The sequence below is a fragment of the Eutrigla gurnardus genome (genome assembly GCF_963514095.1).
Source record: "Eutrigla gurnardus genome assembly, chromosome: 6".
Taxonomy (NCBI): domain Eukaryota; kingdom Metazoa; phylum Chordata; class Actinopteri; order Perciformes; family Triglidae; genus Eutrigla; species Eutrigla gurnardus.
Window position 1 is genome coordinate 17,637,555 of NC_139920.1, and position 25,351 is coordinate 17,662,905.

The 25,351-nt window shown below is 45.4% G+C and overlaps 4 protein-coding genes across 6 annotated transcripts in view; 1 reads left to right on the plus strand and 3 right to left on the minus strand.

Annotated features, from left to right (window-relative positions):
* prkaa2 (protein kinase, AMP-activated, alpha 2 catalytic subunit) overlaps positions 1-25,351 on the minus strand; it is a 456,922-nt gene that overhangs the window by 69,512 nt on the left and 362,059 nt on the right. The gene's annotated exons all lie outside the window — the stretch shown is intronic.
* On the minus strand, positions 760-7,708 carry myoc (myocilin). 2 transcript variants are annotated; one of them, XM_084012467.1, is made up of 5 exons: positions 6,998-7,708; positions 4,596-4,661; positions 4,414-4,506; positions 1,988-2,199; positions 760-1,896 (listed from the first exon to the last, which is right to left on the minus strand). In XM_084012467.1, exons 1-5 carry the CDS (start codon positions 7,476-7,478, stop codon positions 1,315-1,317), a joined length of 1,434 nt encoding a protein of 477 aa, XP_083868593.1. In that variant the 5' UTR covers positions 7,479-7,708; the 3' UTR covers positions 760-1,314. The 2 variants fall into 2 exon arrangements, with proteins under 2 accessions (XP_083868593.1, XP_083868594.1); XM_084012468.1 differs by lacking the exon at positions 4,596-4,661.
* On the minus strand, positions 12,096-22,798 carry vamp4 (vesicle-associated membrane protein 4). Of its 2 annotated transcripts, XM_084011683.1 has the most exons (9): positions 22,592-22,798; positions 21,565-21,668; positions 20,706-20,807; positions 18,233-18,279; positions 18,038-18,088; positions 16,705-16,805; positions 13,672-13,751; positions 13,504-13,555; positions 12,096-13,415 (listed from the first exon to the last, which is right to left on the minus strand). In XM_084011683.1, exons 2-9 carry the CDS (start codon positions 21,565-21,567, stop codon positions 13,390-13,392), a joined length of 462 nt encoding a protein of 153 aa, XP_083867809.1. In that variant the 5' UTR covers positions 21,568-21,668; positions 22,592-22,798; the 3' UTR covers positions 12,096-13,389. The 2 variants fall into 2 exon arrangements, with proteins under 2 accessions (XP_083867809.1, XP_083867810.1); XM_084011684.1 differs by lacking the exon at positions 21,565-21,668.
* Positions 23,857-24,862, plus strand: rangrf (RAN guanine nucleotide release factor). The gene is made up of 2 exons (XM_084011164.1): positions 23,857-23,958; positions 24,094-24,862. The coding sequence occupies exons 1-2, from the start codon at positions 23,909-23,911 to the stop codon at positions 24,695-24,697; spliced, it is 654 nt and encodes a 217-aa protein (XP_083867290.1). The 5' UTR covers positions 23,857-23,908; the 3' UTR covers positions 24,698-24,862.

Here is a 25,351-nt window from a genome sequence, read left to right on the forward strand (position 1 = left end):
GCACAGATTACCACTAGGTGTCGCTACAACACATCAACTTAGATGTGCATTTCACGGTGCTTGGATAAAGAAAATAATGTAATTGCTAATAATGCAACACTGAACTGAGGTGCTCTTTTAAAGGGTTCATAAAGTAACTAATGGCAATGGTTAATAATTGAATAATATTTACATAGAAACTTATAAGAAACAGTTGTCCCTTTTTGTATTAATAATTTAATTGATTACTTTATTAACTAAACAGCCAGACAGGGGGGGTCAAAACCTTGTAAGTTATAAATGACTTATAACTGATTTCTAAAGCATTACTTTGCCATCTTGTAAGAACCTTATCTCTCAAAAAAAAAAATCGTTGAATCGATGCTGTTTTAAAAAAAAAAAAAAAAATTTTTACTTTACTTTATTTCTGCCTTTTCTTGAATATCATGGAACCAGGCAACTTTTGGCTTGTGGTGCTCAAAGCCAAAATGGTGATTCAACACAATTCACAGACTTTATTGTGAGGAATTTTCGTGGAGGTACTATTTTTCAGCTCACTTAAACAACGTAGATTGACAAATGGCCTTACGTGCAAGAGGGAAAATGTGTTTTATTTTAAGGGAGAACTGTCCCTTTTTTAATGCAATGTCTTCAATCACCAGATGTGGAGATACATAGGGGTTTTTGTGAAAATAAAAATATTTATATTAGTTCTTAACCATCAATAAAGTTATTAACACTTGACCAAACCCTTTTATAAAGGTAATAACGACACAAACGTGTGATTTAGGACGTTTATTTCATGATGATTTCACGTCATTATGTCGACTACAGTGTTACAAGTACATGCAATATTCAACACGTGCTGAGTGAGCAAGCATCTAACGATGGATGTTGACTGGTGAAATACTGTCGGGTGTGTAGTGCCACTGAGTTTGTGTTTTTTAAAGTGTTCCACTTAAAATTCATAAGTAATGTCAAATTAATTCATCTTTCAGTCCTCAAATATATTTATATTTATATAGCTTATCAAGAAAACAACAAAATCATACATCTGAATTAAAGGCGGTACAAAAATAATTCCTCTAAAAACATGTTTGTGGGCCGTGCCACAGTAAACGCCCTCCCAATTAAGAAAAAGAGAGAAAAAAAGCACACCTGCAGAGGGAGGGTGAGGGGTGGGGGGCACTGTTCCTCAAATGTCTTCATTTACACGTTGATGCCATTGGCTTAATGACTAAAACTACCACGCACGTTATGCTCTAAAGCTCTGAGTCTTTGAAGCGGAAACAGGCGAGCAAATGCCGCTTTTTCTAGCAGTCCCTCGTCACGGCCTCAGGCGGCCTCCTGGCGACCCAGCCTGAGGTTGTAGGACACCATGTGGAAGTTGTCCCAAGCGAACAGCTTCCTCTGAGCCACGTTGTAGTCGATCATGCTGTTGTAGCGGTACTTGTTCCTGAAGGGGACGGCCATCGGCTTCCCCTGGCCGGTCTTGGTGTCGTACACGTAGTTGATGGTGGTGTCGGGCGCCGTGTAGCTGGCCACGGTGTACAGCCTTCCGCAGATGATGAAGGAGTTGGCCACCGAGTTCTTCCTGATGTTGGTCTCCCAGCTCCGCTTCACCTCCAGACTGTGCGGGTCCAGCTGCGAGATCACGATGGCCCCTTTGGCCTTGCTGGTGGAGTAGACGGCCCACAGGCCCTGCTCGTCCACGGACAGGTCGATGTCCGTGTAGCCGCCCCAGGAGTAAGGGTGCTGGCCGTGGAAGCCGGCGTGGGGGAGGTCGCGACGGGCCGCCACGCTCTCAGACGCCAGGTCGAAGCGGATGAGGGAGCGGCTGCGACGCCTTTGATAATACAGAGATCCTCGGTACATAGTGGCACCGGTGCTCTCCACCAGCTCCGGCAACATCAGGACCTGTCACGGGAAAACGAGAGACTATAACTAGGAGAGAATTATTTTTGGGGGGCTAATTCACGTGAATGAATATCATCCATGTCACACCAACCTTGGATGGAAAGCCTTTGGAGAGTTGCTCCATGTTGTCGTACCCAAACAGCTGCCTGACGTCAGAACCTATGGTGTCGATGCGCCAGACCATGTCTGGTCCGTAGGGTGAGACGGCCTCAGGGTCCTGCATCCAAACGCCGTATTTACCTGCTATGTTGTCCGCCTTCCTGTGAGTGACCGGCTCGCCGACCCAAACCAGCTCGCCACAACCTGGAGGAAGAAGAGGGAAGGGATGAAAAGATGTATGAGACGCATTTACATCACAGGACTTTCAATCAGGAGACCTGTGTTCGCATCCCAAACTGTTTAGTTATTTCCAAGTTACGTAAGTGATGTTTCCATACTTACATTACGTTCTTTACATTTTTCTTAGTTAATGTACTTATCTAAAGCCCAACCATCATCTTTTTCCCGAAGACAAATTGGTTTTTAATTCGCCACGATCAAACTTTTGTTTGTTTTTTTATCCCGAACCATGATAAAATCTTATATTGCCCCATCCCTATTAAGCATCTGGTTTGTTCATTGTGACTGTTTTCAGATTGTACTTGTGCTGTGGGTTTTACTGGTCTGGCCCACTTTGTGCTGTATGTTGCCCATGAACGAATTTGTTTGACAGCGCTGCTCTGGTGACATCTAGCGGTGAGACTGCAGATTGCAACTAACTGAAACTTCTCCCGTGGACGGAGGCTGACATGAAAACACGAGTCGTCCTATCTAGAGCCAGCGTTTTGTTTTCGTTTTTTTAGTTCTTTTCTTGTGGAAACGTGGATCAAGGAAGAGGACCCACTCCGTCCGTAGATACCAACGGCTCATTCCAAGGTAACAAAAAAAACACAATTCTTATTCCCGGTGATTATACACTAAAGAAGACGTACTTGACATTATTATTTCCCATTTCTGCCAACAGATCCCCTTCACAGGGGCTTCACACCGGACCTTCGAAGTGACTTCAGGACACAAGTCGCACACATTAAAGGGGATCTGTGCATGACTGTGGGACGATGGAGGAAACCCGAGAGCTGGTCAGTGGTGTGATGAGGTCGTCATGACTCGTGGTGGAAGCAGACAGCAGGTCTAGAGATGCTGCCTGACATCTCTGTTGAGTCACCACCGTCAGAGCGGCAACTGGGCTACAAGTCATCCGGGGCAGCGACTCTCTCCGCTGCTTGTCTTACTGGGGAAAACGATAAGGCAGGTTGTATATTTACCACGGCCTAAAATACACCCTTGCACTCAGGTCCGGGACGTAGCGGCGGATTAAGGGTTAGATAGCAATACGTTATAAATACACCCATTGCCATGTAGCTTTCCCCATGGCGCGGAGATAATATGACTTCACGTGGTGACTGCACGTGAAGATCATGATCTCCGAAACAATGAAACCCGCAGAGAGCCATCGGTATAGCACAAAGCTAGGGTGTGGTTTTGGTTGGGGGGCATCCTCGTTAGGGGCGCTTCTCATTCTTCATTTACGAGACAAATGGTGAAACTTGCTGGGCCCTCATTGCCATGACTTCCGTACTCTCGCCCCAAATGCTACAGTATAAATAGCAGTATTTGCTTTGAGGCTGTCGGCGGGGGGGCGAGTGTCATGTTTGTAAGGTCAGATTTTTGGGGGAGGAGGGAGAAGGGGTGAGTAAGAGGGGTATTCGCTGCCAGGGCGGGATTTTAAAGGACCATATTTGCACATTTTAGCTCTTTAGTGTTTTTTTTACTGGGGGGTATGCAGTTGAATACTTTTTGTAGCTTTCTTTTCCAGCTGATAACGCCATCCCGATAGCGCACACCATCTGGTCCCCCTCAGATGGTGTGCGCTAAACACGTTTTTGCCATAGTTTATACTGTTAGCACGGTTAGCACCGCTAGTTACGCGCCATGTTGTGTTACACACCTTTAACAAATGTCCTTTTTAACAAACATTAAGCCCAACAGACAATCCCTGAAGAATTCATAGTAAACCGTTTTTTAACTTTAATCATTCCTAGTAAAGATAAAAATCTGTTTTGACATCAGAAGGAGGAGAGCTAGTTAGCTGTTAGCTATTAGCAGATAGCAGGCAGCACAGTCCGACTTGGCTAGCAAACTAGGAGAGGATCCATTTGTTTACATTGGGTGAGGGTAAATTATACTGTTATGATACAGTAGGTTCTTTAGTTTTTGGTGAGAAACTTGAGTTGTTCGAAGGAGATGCCTTCACAGCAATATAAAATAAATATTAGAGGCGTAATTATGACCTATTTTACTGAGTTTTTACCGCTCTGGTATCAGATCGGTACTCGGGAACAGCAAATACGCAAGTTCAGGTATCAGAATCGGTACCAGGAAGCAAAGAATGGTACGGAACATCTGTAATTTAAATCATGTATCATTGTATTTTAAGGCCTGTAGGGGAGAATAAGTAAGAATATTTCAAACAGAAACCTGTGTTGTCCACAGATCCACCTGGAGCGGGAACCTCTGTCACCTCGGCCTTCAGCTCCTGGAAGCCTGGAGATCCGTACTGCCACGCTGAGTCTGACGGGTAGAGATGGAAAACATGGATTTAGTGGAATAAAAGAAAACCTGCTATGGTGGACGTGATCCTGCAGGAAAACGAGTCCCACCTCTCAAACTGCTGCTATCTCCCTGCCTGTCGGGCCTGGCCATCAGGTGAGACATCTGATTGGAACCTAAACACACACACAAATGCGTGTGCAAATGAGTTTTGCGATTTCCGTTGTGCGTTATCTCGTGCATGCGTACAATACGTTGAGAGATTGTGTTTTGCGCGCCCCAAAACGTGGCCGTGGCACTACTGACAGCAGGGAATGTGACAGCAGGAAACAAACACCGCTGAGCGGATTCCCAGCTGCTCCGGAGTCAGCCAGTCGGTAGATGGGCCGACCATAACACACACATCCGACACCCATCCCACTGAAACGCTGTCAGCTTCACGTCCTGAAAACATCATCGTTCGTCATGTGGCTCTTCCTCCTTTGAATCACTCTCAGATATCAGCCTTTTCTCCTCTCCTCTATTCATTCCTCCTCTTGTTTCCGTCCCATTTGACGCCTTCATGAAACCATTTCTATGAAATGTAAACGATGTCTGTAAACGGTTTAATCCTCACAGGCTTGGAGATACAAACATAGTGAGGTTTGCAACAGAAAAACAAGCTTTTTTGCACGTGCATGCTGTGCTCTCTCTGATGTGCAGAGAGTTCAGTAACAAGCCCTAATGATGCGGAGAACATTAAGCGGTAGCATCTGGAAGCTGATGTTGACTCTCGGCGTGGATGAAGAGAAGAGAGAGGTTGGCGACGACGTCATACATTCTGCCTCTTTGTTTGGGATGTCACGGAGGAGAAGACCTTAAACCTCACAGGGCAGACGGGTTTAATTTCCCAGAGGAGGATCAACCCCCTGCTTACAGAGTTCATGTTATTAGTAGTGATGCATGATATGCACATTCATTGAATCAGTTCAGGAGTTCATTATATTTGACCGCTTGTCCTGCTGGCTGCACATTAAATTGAAAGAAAAGACGTTAAAGAAGGTCATCTGTAAACTGCACATACATGCTCTTCTCTGTGACTGACCAGAACTATATCTTTAAAGTCATAAAATAACATTAAGATAGATCAGCTGATATAGTTTGAGAGGGAATGTCACTGAAAGTCGTAACCGCTGCTTGAGTTGGAGGAAAAATAATTCCTGTCACAAACTTTGCTTTGGCTTTCCACTCTCTCTGGTTCTGCACATCTCCTAAGATCTGTTCTACATCTGCCTCTCGCCCTGAGGGGCCCCACTTTGCGTATTTCTGCCTGCAGGTGCAAACTTGAGGAGCAAAACAGATAACCTGGAGGGAACAAGCTCTCCCGACGCAGAGAGGGGACGTCTGACGGACGGGGTGATGGCAGGGAAGGATTTACAAGCGATGGGAGGGTAACCAGAGGAATGGCTTATCTGAGGAAAAGGAAAGGGGGATGGTGATCGGAGGGAGATGGCGGGTGAAAAGATGAACACAGGGGGGGGCTAATTGTTGTTGTTGGCCACTGCAAACACACAGAGCTTATCCCCGCTGGCTCCGAAATAACTCCCCAAGCTCTGTGCCGCCCTTTAAACCCCCCGGACGTATAGTGTTCTTGGCCCTAAGCCCTCTGCGTCACCCTCCATCACCACAAGCTCTGACCCACCAGGAGTCATCGAAAGCACTGAGATGAGACCCTGGCATGGAACCTCCACGTCCAGAGCGTGCATCTCATTTCACCCCCCTCCCCTCTTCCCAACTAGGTTATTCGCGCCCTTCTCGTCATGCAGAGGGAAACACCAGTCATAAAAGAAAGCAGGATCCGCTCATAAATACTGAGCCGACCCTCTCTGGCCCGCCACCCTCACCCCTAAATGCAGGGGGGCAGAAACCCGAGCCGGGTGTCTCTGCAGACTAATGGGGACAACCAAAACATTAACCCACACACACATACAACATGAGACGATGCACTTTATTTCCCTGTTGTGAGGGGGGATTTATGCAGGCAGATATGGTGTCGGGAGGAACCTGAGCTTGATATATATATACACTTTCAAAAATATATACACATATCTACATTGAGAGCAAGGCACACCAGAGTCAAATGTCTTTTATGCGTATACATACTCATACGTCAATTAAGCTGATAGTGCATCAGCTTTTTCTGTGTGCAGAAACAAACACACGGTGCAGTGCAGAGGAATTTACTGTGGCTGTGCATGCCATAGTTTTCCAAACATACTTTCTCTGCTCCAATTATACCTCTGAATCACCAAATACAGATTTCAACTGAAAGGCAACTTGTCTGCAGGCAATTAGGCAAAGTAGCTGTGCATCTTGATTGAATAGTGTAGATTAAAATATTATGTGTGCACGACTAAATACAAGCTGGGAATTCAACTTTATTATATGCAGGAGTAAAAATAACGCTCTATTTATAAACGTCATTAAGATTTCTTTTTGAATGGCTCATGGAGTGCGTGGTGGTCTCTCTTACCCCCAGCGGGTCTCATCAGGCCACTGTCCTGCAGAGGGGGGCTTGGTGGCACCACGGGGGTCTGCGGAGGACAGGGTCTGTCCCTCAGCCTCTCCGTCTCCCTCCTCATCTCCTCCATCCTGCGCTGAAGCGTCCCCAGCTCCTGCTCCATACGCTCCTTCTCCCTCTGCAGCAGATTCCTCTCCCCCGTGGCCCGGTTCAGCGCCTCCTGGAGCCCGGACTGAGCTCTGGCCCCCTGGGGACCACCGGCGTCCCCTGCGGTGAGCCGGGACACCAGCGCCTCCAGCAGGCCGAGTCTAGCCTTCAGGCCCTCCACCTCGGGGCCCCCGGTCTGCGGGCAGCTGGCCTCGGCGGGGCTGGGCACGGTGAAGGTGTACTGGCATCGCCCGCTCCGGTCGTTCCCCCTCCACAGGGCGGCTCGGTCCTGGGCGTCACCCGGCAGCAGAAGACCGCACATACACAACGAAAGAAGGAGGAACATACTGGAGCTCGGCTCAGATCACTAGGTTACTTTAAGTTCTCTCTCTTTTTCTGTCCTTTTTGTCTTCTTTTAATTTTCAGCTCTCAACTGGAATTTTCCTTCAATCATTTACTAATTCCCAATTTTGTGGTGATGACTTTCTTTTCTCTCTCTTTTTTTCAGGTTCTCTTCTTCTTCTTCTTCTTCTTCTTCTTCTTCTTCTTCTTCTTCTTCTCCTCTCTGAATGGACAGGTCTGTAACTCTGAGCTCTCCCAACCAGCTCACGGATATTTATACAATCTGGAGGGGAAGGAAGGAGGGGAAGAGAGGAGAGGTGAAAGGGAGGGAGGGGAGAGAGGGATAAAACTCAGGGAGAAGGAGGGAGTGTCGAGGACAAGGGGGAGAGGGAGGGAAGAAGAGGAAATGTACATGGGATGATGGTTGTTTTGGGGACAAAAACATCTTATTTTGAGTGTCTGTCTTTCTGCAAAGGCTGTTTTTTATTATTTAAAGGTCCAACGTGACAGCTCTCTGTCTTTTTGCATTTTGTGTAATTTGGCCCCTCCAGTGTCTTTTATTCACGTCTTATCTGTAGAAACATCCCCTGATGTGCAGTCCCGCGTGTCAAAGGGGATTTGGCTGAGGTTTTGGCCTCAGCGTTGGCCTCATTGGATACAATTACCTCCCGAGGAGCCGGTGTCCACTTTCATATCGGTATGGGGGCCAGAACGTGACGCAAGCAGCCGATAAGGGTTGTCGTTAGGACGGGTCGATGACTGGATACCCCGACGCTGACCCCGGACGTGGACCGGGTCCCTTCAGCTCAGCTTTGGGTTTGTTGTGGACTGTGTGTGTGTGTGTGTGTGTGTGTGTGTGTGTGTGTGTGTTCATGCTGCCGACTCAAATGCATTTTAAACAACATGACTGAGCTGCCGTGGACCATCCGTCTCTCTCCCAGCTTGCTGGCTGCCGGGGTGGATTTGTTGCAGTCCGCCCTCCCCGTCCCTCTTCTCTGCGCTTCAACGCAACATCACAGACACGTTGAGCCGCTGCCTGCGAGGCTCGCTTCCACAGTCATGTGATCCAGAGGATGAGCTCCTCGCTGTGTCCAGAAAGGCAGGATGAAGAGATTTGGACACATTGCTTAGAGACGCATGCAATGAGGCAGGTGTGCGGTCGCACGCATACCTTCCCATCTCAGCAGGTCTCAGCTTCCCTCATATCCGGCCTCTTTGTTTGGGTTCCTAAGACCTGCCATGCTCCTTTGTTCTGCTCCTTTTCCTCATGTCTCCTAACATACTGTGTATGTTCCAGAGAACCATAGACCTGAACCTAGAACCATACAGGGTTCCTCCGCTTGTCCTCACAGGAAAACCCCTTTAGGTTCCAGGTAGAACATTTGATAAAGGGTGCACCGGAATCCATTCAGATGGTTCTACCTAGAACCCAACATAAAGGGTTATACCGAGAACCATTGTTGAGAGGTTCCACACAGAACCCTCTGACAGGTTCTACAGAAAACCCTTCTATGGTGTAAAGGTTCCACCCAGATTAAACCTTTTATAAAGTTTGTACCTGGAATCCTTTCAGATGGTACTACCAAGAACCAAGCATAAAAGGTTTCTATGGGTCTATCTAGAACCCTCTCTGGAGGTTCTACTCAGAGACTCTGGTGCAGAGAAAAACTCACTCAGTGGGGCGTTCTACTGAAAACCGCAGAGGGGCTTACACAGAGAACCCTGTTATATGTCAAGGGTTTCAGCAAGAACGCCACCGACAGGGTTCTACCATGAACCGTGTTATAGTCCAAGGGTTTCTTTGAGAACCCACCCAGAGGGATTCAACTGAGAACCCCTTTATACATATATTGCTTCTACCAATCACTTTTTTTTATATCCCAAGGGTTTCATCTAGAACCTTAAAGGGCCAGACTGAGGTGGTTCAGCTCAACCAACCACAATCATTGTCAGCATTCTTTCTTCCAAAAAGGTTCTTAATGGAACCTTTAGTCTCAACAAAAAAAAAACTTCTTAAAAAGAGCATTTTTGCCGAAGCAAATGGTTGTTGTTAGAAACTCTGGGAAGAGCCCTTTTGGAACCCTTATTTCCAAGAATGCCATCTCTGCTGACCTTCCAGGCCACCCTGAACCCTGAAACGCCACCTGACCCAGATGCTTCACTCCGGGGAGCCTCGAGGGCCATAGGGTGCAGAGGGGAGCACTGCATAGTCTGCAGAGACGCTGCACATTTCCTCTTACAGGTTGATGCCAGCCTGATCTGCGCTTGTTTACCGGCAGCTGGCGGCACCTGAGACAGTCACCTTGATTGATGAGGCAAGTCTTTGATTGGTTGGGCAGATGGGTGAGCCGATTCGTGAGGCAGAGTATGTGTTGGGAACACATCCTCTTACAGGAAATATCTTCAGAATGAGAAAACTGAAGAGAGGGTGGAAGGAGAGACACACGAAACAAAGGAGTGAATAAATCACCGGAGGAGGAGAAAAAATATGAGAGTAAAACCAGGTGTAAACAGCAACGGAGACAAAAGAAGGGAGAAATGGAAGATTAGGAGCGTTTGAACATGCAAGCAATGTTTTATTCACTAGAATCCAGAATGTAAATGTATTCTCCACTTCCTCCAGATGCTAACATGTCCACCTCTCCACTGGGCAGTGTTTGTGTCTAATGCTGGCTGACGCATCATCCATTTATGAGTCAAATTCACTGTTATGTGACTGAAATAACTGCTGCTATGCCCGGAATCTGAAGTCATCCACTATGAGCCCTTAGCGGAGCACCAAAACACGCTCTGCTGCCAGTGTGGGTGTGTCGTAGTGAGATCATAGAGTCTCATGCAGCAAATATACAGCAGGATGTCTCACTCAATTTGAGCTTTTTTTTTTTTTTACTTTGCTTACAGCTTGACAAAGTCCTGAACGGAGGCTAAATCAAACCTCCAGGTGCCCACTTTGGAGTTAAAGCAGGACAACAGACTAAAGGTGCTTGTCCAACCAGGACTTTTGCTAACTTTGATTTCACTGAACTCCCAACTTAGAGACGATTGTAAGCAGGCTGACGTGGAGCTGATTTTCTCCACTCCCGGTATGTGATCAGTCCTGTCCAGGTGGCAACCTCCGGTTCTGAAAGTGAATCCAATGCCGAAGTGCCTTTAAAACTTGCATTATCTCTGCTGGCCATCAGGGGGCGAACCCTTCTCATTTCATTCTTTATTACAGTAAACATTGTAAACATGACTTTATGGTCTCACTCTCTAGTTTCAAGTCTTCTTCAATCCAGCATGATGCTCATTTCGTAAATTATTGTCCATTTAGAGTCAAATAGACCATAAAGGGTCTATTTGACTATATGAAATGCTTTAAGGCGGGGCTACCTTGTGATTGACAGGTTGCTACCACGCTATCAGATCCACTAATAGCATCGATTTATAAACACTTTCTGTTTCTGTCAAATACGTTCCATTGCAGTCAATATTTGGATTGGAATTAATCAGGAAGACTATTAAATACCCACATATTTAGGTCTTCAGCTGACAAAAAGTGGTTTGGGGATTTAGTTACTCTTTAAGGGAGTGCACTTTGCATTTAAAAATGTTAATGTTCCTGCTTTAGTGTTAGTCTGTGTACTTGTTTGTCAACTTCTCTCTCAATATGAATGTTTTGCTTATTTCTGTTGATGGGGAACAATGAATATCTTTCGTCAAGCTGCATTTGACGACCAATTAGCTCCAAACGAGGTGAGATTGGTGCCACCTGGGTTAGAATGGCACTAATTCCAGAGATCCTGATTGGCCACAGAAAGCAGGGGACAGGTTGGAAAAGACATCATGGAAGACATCAAAACTGGTTGGTCTGTAATTTTTGGTCACTGTTTTGCGTAACGGAAGGTTTTTCCTCATTGTCTGAATAAGGAGTTTAAATTCCCTACTGGAAGAGTTTGTTTCATACATTTTGTTTTTTCTGGAAAATCAACTCCTGCATTGCCGGTCGATGCTGATCGATGCGGATCCCACTCAGACCACAGCACCGCAGCCTCGTCAGCATTAAAACAAGTGTACGAGATGAAATGCCCTCGCTTCACTTACATCTTCAAAGCTGAAATAAGACCTTCACCCCCCCCCCCGCCCCCCCGCCGCGCGGCACCACCGAGAAACTGCAAGCTGGAAGACCATCTGCCGTAGATCAATGAATGAAAGACCCCTGAGGGCCAATTTAATGTCTGCTCCCTCAGAAGGGTTGGGCAGCGCTGGCTGAGCAAAAGGGCAGAGCTGTCAGTGTGCGTTTGTGTCTACGGTCCGGAGAGGACGAGAATAGCGGGTCTGTCAAAATAATAGTGCTTCACGACCTCCAGTGTTTTTCAATTTTAGTGCCATATTGGGAACTCTGCGCCGCCATTAAAGTCACAGACTAATAAAAAAAAGTTGGGTAATGAGGAAATAAAAGAAAGCTCAGGACACAAAGACCCAAAGTGGTCAGGAGTAGAGGGATGGCATTTTAATCTTCTTTCTTTCCATCAACCTATTCAAACTTTCCCTCTGATTGCTCCTTTCATCCTGACTCTTGTTTTCGGATTTCCCTCCTCCCACCAAAACCATTCAAAACCATTCAAAGCCAAACCAGTGAAACCCTTTAAAATCACTTTATTTCAGAGCAAAAAAAAAAAAATCAGTACATCAGTCTTCCAATGCAATGCCAAGAGTATTGTACATCATTACAGAATCAATATTTACAGCTAAAATAAATTACATTACAAATCATAAAATGACAGTGTAGAATTTCAATGTATTATACAGTTAATTAATCCAGACGACAATGACACCTAAGTTTGTTTCACAGCTCGACGTTTTAACTTGCATCACTTAAATGACCCCTGCTTCAAAGTAGTGTAACAGTATAGAGACGAACTGCCCGTTCCGAGGCGACGGCGGGAAAACCGGCATTCATACAAGCGTCACGTCGCGGGACCAGCAGAAACTTAAATATAGTGGAGGGGGGGAAAAAAAGACTTCAAAACCAAACAGAAACATCTGCAGAGTGAGAGACAGTTTAATGTCACGAGCAGGAAAGAGGGACAGCCGTGACCAAACGGGTCCAGAGCCCGGCGCGACCCAGGAGGAAGGTGAGAGGGTTAGAGCGTAGAGGGGCCGAGGAGACATTCATGTTTTCGGTTTTTGGTTTGACGTGGAAACGGAAAGCGGGCGATTTATGGAGCAGAACGGGATGCGGGGTGTTGTCTCGGCCTCCAAATCATCTGTACTGATAAGGAAACACACGCAGATGAACCTCAGATGTTCTCGTGTCGGACGGTGAAATGTGCTTTTGTTCAACGAAAAGGTTCCCCTACGAACGGCCCTCATCCTCGGGCGGTGAGAAGGAATCACGGGCGGACATCTGAGGTTCATTGGCTAAAAGCAAGAGCCTCCTTTACACGAGGCTGCTGCAGCAGATTCAGACCAGCTAAACTAAGAGAGACGGTTGCCACGGGTTCCCAGCCTTCACAGTATCCTTCTATATGATGTAATAAGCAGGACCTGGAGTTTCCAGGTTTGGAGCCCTACACGATATATATCATGGCATGGAGCGCTCCTTCACATTGACTAGAGGGCAGTGGTTTTCTCCCAAACTGCATTAGAATATCCCCCTCAAGTCGCCCGGGTCTCCTTTTCTGTACGAACCGTGACCCTTAGTGCTGATCTCACAGCAGGTTTATGTGGAAATACCGATGATGAGATCTGTACTGAGGGTGTGTTGAGGCTTGAGGGTACGCGGGCTGACACCGAGGAGGGTGTGGGGAGGCTGGCTGGCGCCCCCTAGCTGGAGTGGAGGACTGTGTGCACAGGAGAGCGATAGAGAGAGAGAGATAAAGGGAGGAAGAAGAGGAAGAGGAGGGTCCCCCCCCCATCCTCCTCGTCAGACACTAGCGATACCGCAGGATCACTGGAACTGAAAGAGACGGAGAGAGAATATGTAACTGAAGTTCCGCACATTGTGTACATTTTAACAGCGCTACAGGATTCGGTCCAACACTCACTGATGATGATGAGCAGGAGAGCGACGACCACCAAGGCGATAATCATCTTCATCTGCGGGAGAAACAACACATTCCTCATGGTACAGGACACCTGCGTATGCGGCTCCAATAAGAGAATAAAGAGACACAGTGAAGGTGTCTCACACATAAAGCAGACAGACAGCCCACCTTCATGTCTCTCCACCACATCCTCCTGTGCAGCTGTTTGGCTCGGCTACTGAAGGCGGACGCGTTGTCCGATAGGCTCTCTGAGGACACGTGAGGAGGAAAAGAAATGAGAAGATTAAAAAAACAACATCTGTTAATCACCACGTAAACAAAACTATTGTTTTGACTTTGATTTTGGATAATGTGACTCAAAACTGCCTGGCTCTGCGTTACGGTTTCTCTTATGTAAGGTGAAGCTGTGCCGGTGAGCTCACGCCCGTGAATAGTTTGGCATTGAATGGGTGAACCGAAACTTGCAGAACTTATACACAACAGAGCACAAACACATTCTGTTCCTCGTCGCGATATTCCCCTCCAAAAACGCTCGCCCACGTCGCTCTCTGCTTCTTGGATACCGTTGTAAACCTGATCTTCACACATGTTAACAGGGAGGTTACAGCTCCCTAGCATGCGGCGCTGTGCCTGTCCAAGCCCCTGACCCCCTTTAGGGTCTTTGTGTCCGTCATGTGTCTGCCGTCTCCACGTCCATGTGACCGTTAACGACCGCTCGCTACTACAAAGCACTCAGGCACCTCGAGGAGGTTAACAAGCAGTTACCTCGCACGTGGATGAGAAAGCCAACCGTCGTCAATCACGGGACGTTATATTGCCCACGTGAAAAGACTCCCGTTAAAGACGACGCACGCTGCAGAGACACGCAGCCACACAGCACACCCCGCAAATACAGCAAAAACGTGCACAACGTGTGTTCCAGATGTGCACCGTTGTCGTGGTCGGCTGGTCGATGTGATGGAGAAGCGGTTACATAACGTGTGGATGGCCATGATGAGGCTTCTAGACTGCAGTGTTTCCCCCACGTTCACACAGCAGCGGCGCGCCGCCGCTGCTGAATTTTCTCCGCCGCTGCAAGAACAATCCTTTAAAAAAATATATATATTTTTTTATTTTTTTTATTTTTTTTTACGTAGCTCCTTTTAGAAAATGTACAGCGCGTAACGTCAATTGCGCAGCACGCGGCACATCGTCACGTAACCAACATCAAAGAAGAAAAATACACAGCGAGTGTGGCAGTTGTTGGCAGTAGGCTACCCTACACGGTTGCAAAGTTACATTGATTCTAGCAGTAGCGAGTGAAGCGGAAGATCGAAGAAAGAAGGAAAGAGTGAGACAGACAGAGAGAGAGAGAGACAGACAGAGAGAGAGAGAGAGAAAGTAAGTTGCTAAAATGTGTCGCTACATGACCACCAGTGTTAAAAACCCTCTGAGCCCAATAATTTTATTGTATCTATAAACCGCAACCTCCGTGCCGTTTTTCCTCTAGTATTGTGTGTGTGTGTGTGTGTGTGTAGGCCTATGTGTGTGTGTGCGTGTTGTCGCTCTTTTTGGGATCACTCATAGCCTTTACAGGAGCTTATATCCAGTCAGGAATTTATAGCCTAGGTATTTTCGGGAACTTTGAAAAATGAATCCATACTGTTAGATCCGATGTTGTTCTTTATTGCCATATAAAATCCGTTTTCATCGCGTATTTTAGTTAGGGATTTATGCTCATCGCCTGTAAGCATGTGGTCATTAGCATAAATACAGGGAAAAAACCTAAGGACTTCTTAAAAGATCATGAATAGTTTCTATTATGTATAACTTATATTTATTTTATAATTTTCTCATCACTTTTTGACTCCCAAGACTAAGAAGAAGTGTTTTAAGCAATAACAAGCTTAATCAATTTGCCTTTTTTGTGTCATATCAATAAATAATTGTGAGATATTATTTGCTTTTTTTTTTTTTACTGTCTAATTGATAATTTCCTACATTCAAACGACATCACTGCAGCACACATATTCTGATAGTCCAGGTTGTGACCCAAATAAATGATAGCTTGACTGCTATGCATTATAAGGGGGATGAATGCAATCTTAATAAGAGAATAAATCCAGACGAACCAAAACATCTCAAAAATGGCTTAGGGCTCAGAGGTTAAAAGGCTGGTACAAGCTCTTAAGGGATGCACTGTGCACAATGCACAATGCACAATGCATATATATTTTTATATACAAAAATATAAAAATCTGTAAATGAAGACACAAAAGGCAAAGTTACAACACCAATAATCCCATCTACAGTAATACACAGGACTGTTTGAATAGGATTTAAGTGCATATTCTCCTCTCAAAGTGCACCAGATTCATGCATTCCAATGTAAAGGGTACAAAAAAATTTCGGCCGGGGGGGCATGCCCCCGGACCCCCCTAGAGGGTTCAGGGACCACACCACCGCTGCTGAAAAAAATCCTGCGGGAAACACTGGACTGGGAGGTGTTTATCTATGGAGGAGCAGAAGGAGACCCACGTGTGTCTTGTTGAAAGCCTGCATGTGTGTGAAGTTGAGCTAAACAACAAAAAAGAGTGGAGATGTGTGAATCCTGGTGGCACAGTAGGTGGGATTACCACTGACCAAGGTATTGTTTTGTTGATTTTTCCTAATTAAAACTATGTGATATATATTGCATATCTCTTTAATGTGAAGCTACAACGATGTGTCCATTAATTGATTAGTCGTCCATGTCTGCCGTGGCCCTGATGAGCTGTGGGAGGAGCCTCGGCCTCACCCGTGCCGTCAGCAGTCAACTAGACTCAGGTGAGCTCAGTCGGCTCTTATAACTAGGAGGAGAATCATCGCTCTGTTTGCTCTGACCAGACCTGATGTTCCTTTATGCTGAGCCCACCTATGGTGAGTTATTCTTCAAGCTGGATCTGTTTGATAACACCACGTGTTTTAATTTGTTAAAATTATGACGAACACCAGTGTTTATAAGGCCCACATTTAGGATCAGTGGGCCTAAAAAACTGTTTCTCTTTTAAAGTGGATGCACGTTGCCAGAATGTTTCCATTTAACATACCAAATAAGCCTCCATACGGCGAGGACATCCCTCCTCTGGGCCACGTGCAAACAATATGTGAGCTACCTGGGGAACTCGCCCTCACGATAAACGTTCCCTGTAGAGTTATTGGAGCAGTCCCGGCTCGACTCACCTGACTTGTCCTGCAGATCGTCGAGCCGCTCGCCCCTCTCGATCACCTTGGAGATGTTCTCCTGCATCACATCGATCACCTCGTCGACCTGCGACTGCACCCTGACGGGACACAGCAGAATCACGAATAACAGACGGGAATCATTAATGATGAAGGTAAGATTAATCAAGGACTGATGTATTCTTACAAGGTAACCCGCCACTGCACAAAGCAGCTGTTTCCCCCCCAAACAATGTCCTTTTTATTCCTAATCTATCCGGTCCAGCTGGCAGGCAATAAAAAGCCCGTCAGATGTTTTTTATCCTCGCGGTGACCCCCCCGCACCTGTTCGGTATTTGCAGGATAATGTCGAAATCCTCGCTTTTATTCACGGTACTCGTACCTGAGCATGGCATGACGAGTCCAGATTACCCTTCAGTCGCTCTTGTTCGAAACTCTTTCTCTGCAAATACCCCTCGGAGGGATGCAGGCTCAGTGTAGGGGAGGACATTGGCAAAGAAATGATTTTTAAAAAAAGGCAGAGGCTCACGAAGGAGATGCAAGGGAAGTGATCACATTTTCCGGGATGATTACACTGATCGTCTCGGACAAGGGACTGCAGGGAATTATCAGTCTTGGACTTCAGCCTGATTGCATGTTTAAGGCGGGAATATACAAGCGAAGCTAGCGCAAAACACAATCCGCAGCTGGGGACATGGAGAAACACGGGCTGCCATGAACACACGGGAAGACCTGACCTCAGTAACGGCGTCCATCAAAGTTGATTGTCATTGTTTATTCTGGATGTAAGTAAATGAGTCATTTGACACCCTCTAACGCCACCCAACTCAACTGAAATGCTCGATTGTGCTTCGGCTCATAACCTTTACTTGCCACTCGTTTCGTTTCTCGCGAGTGCCCAATCAGTAACAAAGATGAGAAGGAAGTGCTCCTTCCATCATCAGCTTCGGGGGAATCTACTTGCCCCATGTGGCATTTGACTTGCCCCAGGCGATCCTCATTGTCCAGCCCCGTCTAGTTTCAGGTGCTCCCAGAGACGATTAAGTGTCAAGTATGCAGAGCGTGTGGAAAAAATGACTTGTGGGTGCCGGACTGTCTCGACAATGTCCGCGTTTGTTCTCCGGCAGTCTCTGACCGGAGGTTAACGCGGAAACAGGCTGCAGAGGGACCGGGCCGTCCCGGGGAAAGGTTACACAATAACCTGCACATGGCGTTCTTACACAATCCACTATGAACCTGTAAACATGACCAGCCCACAGTTGCATAACACCAAAAACTCAAGATGCTGGCAGTGCGACTCCGACCTCTGGCTGTTTTTCGTGTTTGTACTTACTGCTTGAATTTGTCATTCTGAGGTCCAAATCTGGGTCCTGTGGGTCCTCTCCTGGAAAACGAGGATTTAGGAAGCCAATTAATTTTCATTTTCAGCTGTATTAACTCATTTTGCCTTTTAATTTTTAAATATAAATTGAATTATCAATTAATTTAAAATAAGCTCAGAGTCTTAATATAATCTAAACAAACTCACAGAAAGAAGTCTTCTTCCTCATCGGAGTCCTCCTCCAGTAGGTTCCTCTGTAAAAGAGGGTTTGTTATCAATACTGAGGCCCAATCACAATGTCCACTGTCAAATCATCCAGTGCTTGAGGACTCGCAGACATTTTGAGCTCTTTTATGCACACTTTCAACACATCAACCATCTATTTTCATTTTGCTTATTGAAGCTGTTTTGACAAAAGCGAGTAAATCAATTATTGCAATTACCTCTTGTCGGGTAACAGAGGTTCAAATCGGGCAGTTAAAAAACCTCAAAGAAATAGAAGACATGCAAAGAGCCTTCCCACTTGTATTTATAAGATTGCAGCCTCTGACACCGGACCATTAACCTTCTAACATCGGTTAAGTCCCTGACGGTTCAGGGCTTTAGGACTGAGGGGAGAGACTGGGATCGGGCCTGAATGACTATAAATTAAATCTGGTTCATGAACAAGCTCCAGTACCAGCATCTTGTCAGTTGAAACCCCCGAACAGAGTACCTTCCTGACACTTGACAAGTGGTGCTGCTGATACAAGCCTCCAGGGGTCAGATAGCTGCTGTACGGATCAATAGAAGCTTTTTCTATCAGTCTTCAGAGGGCAGATATCTTATACCCTGCTGTTGGTGTGCACTCACATTACCATGACATACTAAAAGATAAATAACCGCTGTTGCTGTTCTTGCCAAACCTCCATAAAAACGCTTCCTCTTGTGTTCTCTAAGACACTTCAACATCAAACAGTGATGACGAACGATAGGTTAGCTAGGAAGCCGATACGGACCTGAACAGATCCCGATGTAAAAATAGAGAGGTATCTGGGATCTCGATTGTTGCACAAAAACAACGCCACGATCACAGCGATGTCTGAACCACTGATGGCTTTCAAAGGGAAAGAAAGCGCTCTGTGTGCTATTCATAGAGAATCAGTGAGGACAGCCGCATTAAATTCTCAAAGGAGAAGAATGGGAGCAGGAAGGCGGTAAGAGTCTGTTTCTCATTGGATTACAGACGGGGGGACTATATTCTATAGTCTCTGCTACAGGGAAAGCACACTGTTGAAGGAAATCATGGGCATTGCATCCATACGTTATGTTGTGCTGTGATTTTAGGAGTAGCATAAATGACATGATGATAAAGAGCTTTACAAGTCGAGGAACAAACACTCCTTCCACAGTAGTGTGGGAGACGTGAGGGAGAACTGGTAGTTATTATCAGAGGGCAGGAGGTCGGACGCTCAAGGGAGCCACTTGTTATGCGAGGTAAGCTTTGCTTTGATCCCAGTTCAACACAATAGCACACAGGATCACACGGAGAAACAGAGTACAGCAAGGTGTGTGTGTGTGTGTGTGTGTGTGTGTGTGTGTGTGTGTGTGTGTGTGTGAGTGTGTGAGTGCGAGAGAGATGAGAACCAGGCGTTTGGCAGCAGGACTTTCTCCTCCTTTAATCCTTCGCTTTGTGTATGACCTCACTTTTCCCTACTAATACTAATTAATTGGACCTCTTACAGCAAAACTTGCATCTTCAGTCCACATCTGCTCTTGGGTTTTTGATTTCTTTTTGAAAGTTTAATGTATATGTCGTGGCTGTATTAGTATGCCACGCCACAAAGGGGGCAGCCAGCATGTTGGTGATGGGTCATGGCACACAATCGAGTAAGAAATAGACACATCTGTGTGGCCTCAGTGTGTTTGGAAGCATCAGGATACTATAATTGTAAATATTGACTTGAAAACGCTGTCTAACTTGTTATCATGGTGGTGAAGTGAAAAATGGGGTCGATAAAATATTGCACATGTACTTACATATTTATGCACATGTTCATGGTCTCTGAATGACAAGGAATTGGAATTAGAACTACTAGAATGTTTCTTCAGTAAATGTCTTGATTTTGATTCATCAACCACGTGATTAGATACCATTTGTTGGGGGGAAAAAAACTCCACAGAATTTAGAAAAATTAAAACTGAACCTAACAGGAACCTAATAGAGGTTTTAAATGTTTTTATGCTTTTTTAATGCAGTGAGACTTCATGAATTATGATCACTTATTTAGGCTTATTCAGTTTTTGTGCCATTTTAACAGCTTAACACACATTTTGATGATTATCGTGATAATATCCTGAATTATTTTGGCTGGGATAGCATTACATTTTCATATTGCCTGGTTTGGACTGCTGGAGATGTAATTGTTCCGAGTGCAAATGGCTGTAGTTTTGCACACTTATGTGAAAAAAATAAACTTGAGTCTAAATATTGCACAAGTTCCAACTCAGTCAAGAAAACTAGAGTCTGTATTCTACAATGACAGCTAGACGGAAGAAGCAAGCTACCAGTGATCAACTGTGATTAAAGCAATGCACGTAATTCATCAGGCGCTCCCTTTTCCCGTCCTGTATTCTGTTTGCTTCCTCCATCCAAAACTCAAACAGCACCACCCGCTCCCTCCCTCCGCCGGTGCCTCACCCTCTCGCTGCGAATGGATCCCGTGACCTCGTCGTCATTGAGGTGTCGTTTAAACTTGGGGGGCATGTTGTCTTCCGGCTGCTCCTCCTGATTTGGCTCCCTCTGTAGGACAGGAGGAGAAGAAGCTTGTGACGTAGACAGCCTTTGACACACACACCTGCTGCTTCATGGAAGAATTGAGTGATTTGACTTGCAGCCATAAAGCGCAGCCAGGTTCTGCTTGGGAGCAGAACATGGAGAACAAAGCGTCTAGTGTAAAACAGAGCAAGAAACCTAAATCTAAAATTAGAATTGCCTTAATGGGACTGGTCATGGTCGAGCAATCTGAGGAGGCCTTTAAGTTCCCAACACTTCCTGGTAAACAGCCTGATGTCATTATTAGTCACAGGCTCGCTTAATACCCTCTGCCGTCTAATTTACCTCTGGAAATTGTTAAAGACAGCACTTCTTCTATTATGCCAGCTGTCTCAAATTATGTTCCTCTCGTCTCGTATACCTCGTCAGTAAACACAGAAATAATATTGAGATGTTGACCTGTTTAGAGGTCTTGATTTATAATATTTCTTGTGCATCGAGTCTCACAAGCTATGAAAGGAAATGTCATCATTTCTCTGTGTGCCTTTTGGGTGCAAAAAACAACCACGCCAGATGTGGAAAACCTGCTGCACTTCCAATTATACCCCCCCTTGACTCTGTGTTTGGGAGTTTCCAAACACTGTGTGTAACAGTGCAACCAAACCTCAATAAAGGGCCTCTATGACACTGAGCTAAACAACATGTGAGGGGGGGGGGGGAGGAAACACAGCAGTCTCACACACGCACACACCACCTCTCTCAATCTCAACACAACTTGTTGTACCATTGAATCCAGTTCAGTCTGACACTGTGGCTTTCTCAGTAGCGTCCTTTTTCTGGCACTGCGATATGGAAGGGGGGTAAAAAGCAGGGGGGACAGGGCTTTCTCTGAAGCGGTGACAGCGTGAGAGACACAGAAAGAGAAAAGAGGATGAGCGAAATCTAACATGTTAGGGTTGCAGAAGGAAGACTTTAAAAAAAAGTGCAATCCATTGAAAAAAACAGAATTGGTTTTATATCAAAGTTGTGCTTCATATCTACAGAAAGTGTGATGTCAGGCTTCAACCAAAGGAGGGAATTGCATCATGATGAGCACATTATCAATCCTCTCAATCAATACATGGATTGCATAAGATACTGCTTTCATTGAGTCGCTCATGATGTAATGGCTTTACGGTCTATTAGAAGGAGCCAGTGCTAAAAATGAACCACTAAGGATAGTAGCTGAGGGTTCCCCAGCTCAACATCCTCCTTTGACACATTAAAGGGACATTTCAGTTTTGCGCTGTCAGCAATCGTTTTACCCCCTAGGTCAAATGATCAATATGTTTCCCACAGCTTATATGGCCAGTTGCTGATGTTGACTCCTCAACACACCCTCAAATCTGCGGGCTAAACAGTTCTCTATATTTACCAGGGCTGAACAGATTGTTACCATCCGAGTCTCGTTTTAAAGGTCCACCTCCCTTCTTTATTTTGCCATCTGAACTGAGAAGGTAGCCCTTAACAATCACTCACAGTATTCGTTTATGTCACGGATGCCCCGGGATCAGAGGAACGAGCTGACAACTTTAGCCGCGTTAGCCGTTTGCTAGCACACGTCTAAACACGTCAGAATGTCGTCGTCCGCCACACTTTTGACTATAACACGACTACAACACGATCATTAAAGTGCTAGTGGAACAATACAGACGCCGACATATCTAGCTAGTCGCTAATGTAGACGGTTCAGACAGGCCGCCGGGTTCACTGACAAATCTAAGTACCCACTTAAGCTAGGCTAAGCTAAGGATGCTAACGTCGCTAGCTACCTGGTGTGTCACACAAGATCCGATGCTCGACGTTGGCAAACAAGTGGAGATTCGGGTGTAAATCCGGGGTTCAGGTGGTTCGAGGTGGCTTCACAACTGTGTCACGTTCATTTTAAAAAGCTATCCGGGCGATGAGACGGGATTATCATTATGGGATGCGAGCGGTGCGCTCGTCTAATTTCGCAGGCTTAGTCAGGTGACCAGGAAGTGAAGGCAAAACAGCTGGAGGAGGAGAGGGGGACCGCTGCAGATGTTTGACAGCGTGGGGAAATAGTATTATACCATTTATCCAGCGAATGAGCCAATTCCTCACGTACAAATACATCTATTTGGTATTTGTCTGAATACATGCATACATGAAAACTCAAGTTCTCCTTTCTGCTTTACTTGGATGTTTAGATTTTAACTTTTTACCTTTTATTACACGTCAGAGGGAATAGTTTTGTACTCTTATCTTGTGTGTACTCGTGTATTTTTGTTTTTACATAAACAAATGCATTTGGCAATTAAAGTTACTGCTACTGAATTATTGACTTTAAAAGTTTATCAAATAAGTGAGTTTTTTTACTTTTACTTTTGATATATTAAGATTATATTGTCACTTTACTTTTTATACACTTACTGTTTTACTATGATTGTATACATTTTATGACATTACTGTTTACATTCCGTTTATTCATTTGCAATTACGGTCTAGTTTATATTTATTTAATATTGTATTCATGCTATATTTTATCCCTTTTAACTGCCACTGTTTTTATGTATTCACTTATTAATACAGGTTACAGTGACAGTCGACATTAACAGACATTTCTGTAAATGTGCCAGTTTAGCCATGTTGGTTGATTTACAAATCACTGTGCATTTTTGTTATTTAGATTTTCATTTTGATTTTACTTGTGTGATCTTTCCTTTTTTGTATTTACATATTTAATTAGCATTTTTTGGAGGGAACCTGAGACTTTCATTACCCATAGCTGCTCTCTGTAACTGTTGTCCATATGATAAATAAAGAACTTGATACTTCTACTCCTGTCATTTTGTTTCAGTACATTTTTAACTGGTCTTTACTTGGAATGCAGTATTTTATAGTGTACGTTTACTTATTTTTCTTTTTAATAGAAGACAAGAAATACTATTTATTAGAATCACTATAATAATAATTATTATGATTCTAATAATTATTATTATTTTACTTCATTTGTAAACTAAATTATTATAATAATTTCACCACTGCCTATTTTAGGGTGTATTTATCATGCCTCACCTGTAGATGGCAGCACTGCGCATTGCATCCGTCTAGCGTGCCTACATTTAATGAGAAGAAGAAGAAACACATTCACCGGAAAAGAGTTCTGTCTTACTTGGTAAGCTATTTGTTTATCTCCCGTTGTTTACAGCTATATTACCATGAATCAATCTACCTTTAACACGCAGACGTCGCTTCTGTAACTGCAGGCCGTTTTAAAAACACAAACTCTGTTACTGTTGTTTTCCCGAAGCGGCTCCCTGGTCTTCGCAGAGATGCAGAGCGGCGGAGGCAGCGTGGACCAGCCTCACCCCCTGTTCGGAGGCGCGCTGTCGGCCGTCTTCCCTCACTGCGCCAAAGACGTCAGTGAGCTGAGGGAGATCCCAGACAACCAGGAGGTGTTTGCCCACGAACACACCGACCAGAGCCTGATCGTGGAGCTGGTGGAGTACCAGGCTCAGGTGGCGGATCAAGACGCCGCCCGGTATCACTTCGAAGACATCGCAGGGAGCAACAAAGCTTTAGAGCCAGGCGCTTTTCAAGTGACCAGCGTTGGGCCCCTGTCCAAATCCGAGCTGTCCCTGTCGGACTGCGGCTCTGCTTGGAGGCTGACCGGGACCCAGAGTGTCTCCAAGTTCAACGAAGAAGCGAGGAACACAGTGACCCTTCACCTGGGTCTGTTCCGCCTGCCACGGTTCTCCACAGACGTGCTGATCACCTTCAATGATCCGCAGAGAATCAGCCCCGACAGCAGCAGCGCTGCATCGGCAGAGACACACAGAGAGCCGTGGACGGTGCAGGACTTCCAGCGCTTGTTGCAGACTCTGACCCTGCACAACCCAGGTCTGTTTGGGTAGACCAGCTCAGCATCAGACCTCTCTCAGGTCTCAGGCACATTCAGACACACGAGGCCAGGATCAGGCTTTGGCTCTCAACCCTGATCCCTTTTCAGCATCGGCCCCATCGCTCCCTTTGATCTGACACATAAAAAAGAATCACCTCGTGATACGAGGATAGTTTTGTCATAATAAATGCGTCGGATGAAAATTCTTGGACCGCTTCCTTATTTTTGGATCACCTGATTAACACGTATTTGTAGTTTTAAAGATGTACTGAAATTGTCCTGTGCCATGGAGTCCAACACCAACTCTCAAATATGATCACAGTAATGTTATTTTTGTATTTTTATGGTAAGGTATGCTGCGCCTGAGCGAAATGTGAGATTATGAGACATAACGTCAGGCATGGACATTGTCCCCTCGGTTTCCTGCCACATTCCTCTTCTCCTACCCACTCAAGCATTTCCTCCTTCCTCACGTGTGCCTCCCTTCTTTTTATTTGACTAAAATACTGCAAACAGCATGTTTTTATGCTTAGATACAACCATCTAATAGAGTGTAGCGCCCCGCCAGTATCCATCATGCACAAGCCTCCACTTGCAGACCACTTAACATGCACCCAACTTGTGCTACTCCACTCTAGCCTCCATCGTTTTTTATAGTAAGACAGTA

Bases quoted from the DNA above. Each gene is read 5' to 3' on its own strand.
- vamp4 (XM_084011683.1), bottom strand. The intron at 18,280-20,705 runs GTGAGGCACCGG...CCTCTTTTACAG, and splicing joins GATCCATTCGCAGCGAGAGG to AGGAACCTACTGGAGGAGGA. The intron at 16,806-18,037 runs GTAAGTACAAAC...GTGTCCCGTCAG, and splicing joins CAGAATGACAAATTCAAGCA to GGTGCAGTCGCAGGTCGACG.
- myoc (XM_084012467.1), bottom strand. From the start codon at position 7,478: ATGTTCCTCCTTCTTTCGTTGTGTATGTGCGGTCTTCTGCTGCCGGGT. The intron at 4,662-6,997 runs GTAAGAGAGACC...GTGTGTGTTTAG, and splicing joins CCTGATGAGACCCGCTGGGG to GTTCCAATCAGATGTCTCAC. The intron at 4,507-4,595 runs GTGGGACTCGTT...TCTACCCGTCAG, and splicing joins AGATAGCAGCAGTTTGAGAG to ACTCAGCGTGGCAGTACGGA.
- rangrf (XM_084011164.1), top strand. From the start codon at position 23,909: ATGAGAAGAAGAAGAAACACATTCACCGGAAAAGAGTTCTGTCTTACT. The intron at 23,959-24,093 runs GTAAGCTATTTG...GTTTTCCCGAAG, and splicing joins AAAGAGTTCTGTCTTACTTG to CGGCTCCCTGGTCTTCGCAG.